Raw genomic sequence first — 7725 nt, 5'->3', positions numbered from 1 at the left:
ATATATATATATATATATATATATATATACATATATATATATATATATATAGTTGGTCTGGAGTTAAGGAGAACCAGCTGAGGGTACAGAGGTTGTGGGTTCAAGACCGGCAGTCTTCAAGGATGGGGGATAAAACAATGTAAGACTGAGGGGGTAAAAATGATGTAAAAGTTGAGCTGCCAAGGGGGTAAAATAGTGGAAGAGTGAGGGGGGTAATTTGTTCAGAAGGGGTTGAAATGATGTAAGAGTGGGGTTGCAATGGAAGGATTTTTTAGGAAAAAGCAGCTCAAAACTCGTACGTCTTTTTGGGCTGCATTAGGCTTACAATGAGGGTAAATTGTGTAAGAGTGAGGGAGTAAAAGACAAATTAACCCCTCACTCTTTCATCTTTTTGGTCTGTCATGGGGGTAAAATGATGTAAGAGTTTGGGGGTAATGGTTTAATAGTGGGTGATGTTTTGTTCAGAGGGGTAAAAATGTTGCAAGATTTGGGATGCCAAGGGGGATGAAGTGGTGAAAGAGGGGGGTATTTAGTTCAGAGGGTGTAAAATGATGTATGAGCTGAGTTGCCAATTGGGATAAAATGGCGTAGGAGAGAGGGGTAGTTTGTTCAGAGGGGGTAAAACGAATTAGGAATTGAGCTGCCAAGGGGGGTAAAATGGTGTAATAGTGAAGGGGTAATTTGTTCAGAGGGGGTAAAATGAATTAAGATTGAGATGTCAAGGGGGTAAAATGGTGTAATAGCAAAGGGGTAGTTTGTTTAGAGGGCGTAATATGAAGTAAGAATTGAGCTGCCATGGGGGATAAAATTGTGTAAAAGTTTGGGGTCGAATTTTTCCGCCCTAAATGATGTAAGAGTGGGGCTGCAATGGGAGGATTATTTTAGGGAAAAAGCAGCTCAAAGCTTAATATGAGCTAAGAGCTGGGCTGCCAAGGAGGATAAAATTTTGTAGGAAATTGGGGGTATTTTGTTCTGAGGGGGAAAAGATGTAAGAGTGAGGGGTTAATTTGTTGAGAGGGGGCAATTCTAAAAATATTATTAATATATTTATATATATACCGTCAAGAGCTGGAAAAGCATTGATGGTCTGAGGATTAAGGAGAACCAGCTGAGGGTACAGAGGTTGTAGGTTGAAAACTGACAGTCTTCAAATATGTGGGCTTAGACAATGTAAGATTGAGGGTTTAAAGTGATGTAAAAGTTGAGCTGCTAAGGGGGTAAAATGTTGCAATAGTGAGGGGGTAATTGGTTCAGGCGGGGGTAAAATTATGTAAGAGTGGGACTGCAATGAAAGGATTTTTTAGGAAATTGCAGCGCAAAACTCTTACGTTTTATTGGGCTGCATTAGGCTTCGAACGGGGGTAAAGCGGTGTAAGAGTGAGGGGTAAAAGACAAAATAACGCCCCAATCTTACTTGTTTTGGACTGTCAGAGGGGCAAAACGATGTAAGAGTTTGGGGGTAATGGAGAAACTACCCTCGAACTCTTGCACTATTTTAACCCCTTGGCAGCTCAACTCTTACATCATTTTACCCCCTCAATCTTACATTGTCTAAGCCCCCATATTTGAAGACTGCCAGTTTTCAACCCACAACCTCTCTACACTCAGCTGGTTCTCCTTAACCTCCAGACAATCAATGCTTGTCCAACTCTTGACAGTCTATATATATACATATATGAATAATATTTTTAAAATTTCCCCCTCTCAACAAATTACCCCCTCACTCTTACATCTTTTTACCCCCTCAGAACAAAATACCCCCAATTTCTTACACAATTTTAACCCCCTTGGCAGCCCAGCTTCTAGCTCATTTTACCCCCTCTGATCAAATCACCCCTAACTCTTACACATTTTTCCTCTCATTGCAGCCCATTACAGCCCGCTCTTAAATGGCAGTTCTAGTCAGGGAGACAATTCCTCAAAAATCCTCACATTGCATCCCAACTTTTTAATCATTTTACCCCTTCTGAACAAAATACCACCACAATCTTACATCAATTTTTCCCCATTGACAAATTACCCCCCCCCCCCTCTCTTACAACAAATGGGAGGATTTTAGGCAGGACATTCGACCCGGCCAGCCCTTCTGTTGCAACATCTGTAACTCGAAATCATCAGAGTTAAGGGCTAAGTTTAAGAGCCTCCATGGATGTTACTGGTTGCCAATGGTTTATCATGCATATTGATTTGCATATGTACGTTAGCATTTTGAATTGATTTCTAATCACTTTCAGTTACATAATAATAATGAATGACAGATGTGCTAGTGCTAGAACAATGATTGATACATGTAACTTGATAGTAAACTTGGGAAAACCACCTCACATGTTCTGAAAACTATTGCAAAGAGCCAAACAGATTAAATGGGAAAGCCTAGTAGCGCGGTGTTCAGTTCCCAAATAGCTGCCTTAAATCATCAGGCGTCGCTAAAAAAAATTAATCTTAATTGTGATTTTTTAATCTTGATCTTGCTTTTTTCGGTAATTGTTCTCATTTTCTTGATACACACTAAATAAAGTTAAGGTATCACTACCTTAAAAAACATGCCAACTGTAAAAGGTATAACTGTTAAGGTAGATTTGCCTTTCCTTAACTCACCTTAGCTAACCCTAACTTTGCCTGAACTTGACCTAAAAAGTTAAGGCCTCACTACCTTAACTAAATAAAGTTTAGGTAATTTTTCCTTAACAGAGTTAACGTAAATTTTTACCATAACTCGAGTTAAGGTAAAAATTAGGTAAACTTTACCTTAACTTTACCTTATCAACGGTTTACCTTAACTCCGTTAAGGTAAAAATACCTTAATTTTATTTAGTGTGTAATGTTATGTAGAAATTTAACTTTTGGGAACGTTCAAAGCATGAAATATTTAGTAGACTTTACAGAACTCAGAAAAATGTCAAATCAACAATCTCGAAAAAAGGCCTTGATTTGTTTTATCTCCCGTTTCTGGCGCTCAGTTGAGAAACAAGAAACATTCGCACTATTTTGAAAAAAAATTTAACAAATTTTGTTGTGTCAGCTCGTGGTTATTCCCTCGTTATTATATCGTTATGTTATGAATACAGAAACGACTGAATTTGTGACATAGCTTAGTTTCCCAAAATCTGCCGAAGGAAACTGTAAAACATTTAAAAAAATTAAGGTTAATCAAATTGGTTAAAAAAGCAATAGATTTGAAAATCTTGTTAATCCGACAAACTTTTAATTCGATGCTTATCAGGCACAGTCTAATGAAGAGATAGAGAAGCTGAGAACACGTATCTGTGGCCCAATGCTGTTCCGCTGCGATAACGCAAAAACAACAAATATTATTATTAAATTATTGATGAAAACTAGAAAAAACTGCTGAAATGGTAATAGTTTAATATTATAATAACAGTAGTATGAAATAGGGGCATAGAGAGAGGGGGGGGGGGGTTATCATTCGATCCTTAAACATGTGAGGGTAGGGGGTTATCATAGACGGGAGGGTATTAAGAGTTTACGTCACGTTAAACCCAAACATATGCCAGACAAAGCCATAAAACTGGAACTATTAAACAGAATTCAATTCAACATGGAAAAAAATACATAGAAAGCTAGGCAAAACCAAGGGAATAAACTGTTCAAATTCAAGCACCGAAACCGGACAAAATTAAACACCATAACTGAACACACAACTTTACAACGACTTTTTTTCTAATTAATACAAAAACTGAAGATTAAGGGATTTTTGCCGGAAAATTATTAACAAAAAGCGGCTGGAAATTGTTTAAATTATTTATCTTCGCTTTAAAATTTTTTGAGGTGGCTCTTCAAGATCACTACTACTGGCTTCTTCGGCCTCAAAGTTTATGAATGGGTTACTGGCACTAGAACTCTCGTCCGAACTGGCATCAAAATCGATCAAATCGTCACTTTCGATATCCGATTCTGTTACTGCCTGGGCTGCAGCAAATCCTGGGTCGGGTGGCTACCAAGAGCTAGGTGCAGAACTTTGAGCAGCCGTTGAGGATGTTTGTGAGACAACGAAATCATTATCCCATTCTGGATCGGAACTCAAACACAGATTTGAATCGAAACTGTTATGATCTCATTCAATATCTGCGTTATCCCAGTCAATATCATCAATTCCACAGTCGAGAGCTTTATAGTGTCCGAATGGGAGAGTATGAATGCCCTCTGCTTTTATATAACGTTTGTTGTCAAACGCTGACAGACAGATTTTATTCGAGGAGACGGTCTGTAGAATATGATGGTCCGAAGTTATTCGTGTGTTTTCGGACCTGAAGACGTTGCCAGTGTTCAATGTTTCAAGGAAGACTTCATGACGCAATCGACGTTGGGTAGCCCGAGTGACACCCTTGGCGGAGAGCTTCCTACAACCTGAAATAAGAGGTTTGATGTTTACCATAACAAGCGTAGCTAAGTAACTACAACTGCACACTTGACGGAATACAGCAAGCTGTCGGTATCGCTAAAAAGTAGACGGCACTCAAAGTTGGGCCGCATCACTTTGAAGTGAAAATGGAAGTGAAAATGGTATTCCAGTAGATTTTTTTAGGACGATTCGATAGTGCAGCTAATTTTTCTCCAAAGATAATATAGCGCTCAAATTCGAATTTTGATATGGTTGAAAGTGTAGACTCGGCATCACGACTAATAACTAACTTGTTTCGGCGACGTTTTGACTCACAATTTTTCCCATACACAGCATTATTCATTAATTTAGAAAAGTTTTCTTCAAATTTGTTCGATGCCAGCTGACGTTTTTGACTATTTAATGAAATGTAGGGAGCAAGCCACTGTTCTTGTCTAAATTGTAGCACTCTATATAATTTCTTCACTATCAGGCCAAGATCCACATTTTAGTTTCTTCACTTTAGAGGTAGGTAGATTATGTTGCTCTTTCAACTCTATCTGATAGTCACTCAACCATGCGTCTTCGACAAAATCTTTCGTGGGAGCTAAAGGGAAATCACGGTGGTCATCATGCAGGTGGGTTGGGTAGGACAAGTCCACTTCAACAAAGTACCCCACTTGAGCATCATCGGGCGTGTTCAAAATTTCGCTGAAGGGGATATCTGACCTCAAAATGTAATCTGTTATTGGCAATTTGTCTAGCTGCATAACACCTCCGTAGAGGTTGTTCGCATCCACACAAATACCAAAAACTGATTCCTTGGATGCGTCATAGTTATCCAGATAGCAATTGTTTGCAACAAATCGTCTCTCCTCGTACACTGAAGTAACTCCTCCTCTAACAGCTGGCTCTATGAGATCGAGATGCTCACGCTCGGTCAAAAGTTCAACTTCAGCTTTACAAATTCTCAATGACGCCTCTTTGGCCATGTTTGGTAAAGTATAAAAGTGCATACAATCCAAATTGTATGTTTTGAAACTCAACTCTCGATGAAACTCGCAGACGCATGCCAACAATGCACAGTCCAATTTCAGATACCCATCGTGATAGTCTTGAAGGGTACTACAGTGCAAAATCTCCCACATTTTTCGTGCTTGTTCCAATTCTGTTTCATTAATTGAAACTGTGCCACCTTCGAGAGTGTTAAGCCAATTTTCGAGGGGTGGTAAAGTTGTGTCTAAAAATTTGCTTCTATCACTTACATACGAGTACGGATAATGACCTTTTTGTTTCAACAGCTCTAAATCTGAATCAGGAATTCCCGGTAACATCGAATTGAGAATACTAAACTGATCGGTGGGTAAAATTTCGGTCAATTTTTCCAACAAGCTGTTCATCATTTTATACGAATCAATAAATCGCAAATATTCGTAGATTTTTTTCGTTTTTCCTTCATCCGTCGTGATAGTTTCAATCAAAACGCCAAATGTCATGGAGATGTATTTTTCGTCTGTTGCTGGAATGACTTGAACGGTAGTTGTTGGTTCGCATTCGTTAAGTGCCAAACAAATATGATGTAAATCATAGTTCTGAATATTGTGCCCGACAACTGGAATGAAATTAACGTAGCGACGAGCTCGGTTGCATTTTTCATGAGCCCAACCAAGGAATTTACCGCTAAAGTGACAGTGGTCTAAATCGTTAGTACTCTCTGGGTCATCTTCGACATCGAAATCGTTCTCACAAATCCAGCACTGTTTTGCTTGACTTTTGTTGAGCAAATTTCTGTTGCCTCTATAAAAAGGGTGTTTGTTCTTTTGTTTGTGGATATCTTGAGCTAGGTCATGTAGCATTCTAACAAAGTTTTTCATGCAGTCTTCCGAACTGTCTACATGATGAAAAACTGGTGTTGCTGATTGATGATCAATGACTGTTATTGCAAAGCCGCAAGGCTCATGTCTTTCGATGGCTCGTGTATTTGCTGTGTTGCTGGGACCGGCACAACTCGCAACTGGTCGTAGGAAAGATTCGAAATCGAAGTATATCACTAGAGGTACAAACCAAGTAGCCGAAAGTTTTGAAAATTTGTACATACTTTGATCAGGAGAGGGCATTTGAATAACAGCTGGTGCATTCATGGAGCATGTCTGTAAATGTAGGTTGTAGCATTCGAGTCCATCTCTACACAACCAAAAACAGTTACGACAGAGTCGATAGCAGAATCGAAACATAATGTTCGGCACATAGCAGACAACTTTCACCAGGTCTGTTATAAGTACGTAGTGATACCGGTCACACTCATATAGGAGAAGAAGGTCCATCACAAAAGAAGACTCATAGTTAGAAACTCGGAGGGGGTATAGTTGACCTTTCTCGTAACCAAAGACATTCACCTGAACATTGTTCAACGACTCAAACTCCTTCATATCGTCGAAACCCATGGGCATTTCAAAGTCACCCAAAGGTTGTTCAAGATTGTTGTATGTGTCTGGTGAAGTTATTTCAGTATTAGAATTTCTACCGTAACGTTCGAGGCTGATATTGTTATGCAAATGATAAGCTGCAATGTAGCAGTATTTGAAACAGTTTTGGTCGTTGTGATTCCTTATATTAAGAAGACCGCGACAATTGACAATTTTCACAGGCAGAGGTAAATATGAAGAGCCATTTACGGGACTGTAGCGTACAAACTTTACGTCCAATTTGATAACTTTTTCCAAGATCCAGCCAATTCCTGATGACGCAAATGTTGCTAATACTGTTAACATTTTATCCACCATAGTCCAGTACGTTTCGTCTGACATTCCATCATTGAGCACTGGTGTCATGAATGAGTTTGTGTAAATTTCAATACGCTCGTCGTCAGTATAGCCATCCTCTTCACCTTGATGAGGTTTGAGCAATTGAACCTTTGCGAGGTCCGTTGGATAACTTTTCACGCACCAAGTTTCCGATTCGAGTTTTTTCTGCTAACATGAATCTAGCAAGGTCTGTATTCACTTCAGCGTCGTTGTTGTTAACAACTTCGAATGTTTGAAGTCTTTCACCGAAAGCTGACTCCGTTGGTGTATCTCTCGGTAGGAATTCGTCACCGAATACGGGAAGCCCATGAAGAGAACTCATGTGCTGAGCAAACAAATGAACGTTGTTGAAGCCTAAGTAACAAGTTCGACAAGAGTTGGTGAATTTGCCATGGCATGTTCGCATGTGCTGCTCAAGCAGAGACAATTTTCGGGCATTGAAAGTGCATAGAGAGCATTGAAATACAGGTAAACCAAGCTCGTCAGGATGAGCGCTGTTTTCATGCCTTGAGCGATTGTATTTGTTGCTGTATGTAGCAGAGCAATGTCGGCATTGGTGAACCATTTTTCTTGAGAATT

General features: G+C 39.4%; 1 protein-coding gene across 1 annotated transcript; it reads right to left on the bottom strand.

Moving 5' to 3' along the window:
- Positions 1 to 4812: 4812 nt before the first annotated feature.
- On the bottom strand, positions 4813 to 7173 carry LOC142335552 (uncharacterized). Its single transcript, XM_075384089.1, has one exon. It carries the CDS (start codon positions 7171 to 7173, stop codon positions 4813 to 4815), a length of 2361 nt encoding a protein of 786 aa, XP_075240204.1.
- Positions 7174 to 7725: the final 552 nt, after the last annotated feature.

Source organism: Convolutriloba macropyga, chromosome 2 (assembly GCF_964194025.1).
Source record: "Convolutriloba macropyga chromosome 2, txConMacr16.3, whole genome shotgun sequence".
Taxonomy (NCBI): Eukaryota; Metazoa; Xenacoelomorpha; order Acoela; family Convolutidae; genus Convolutriloba; species Convolutriloba macropyga.
Note: the sequence above shows the minus strand (reverse complement) of the source record. Positions and strands in the feature narration are given on the sequence as shown.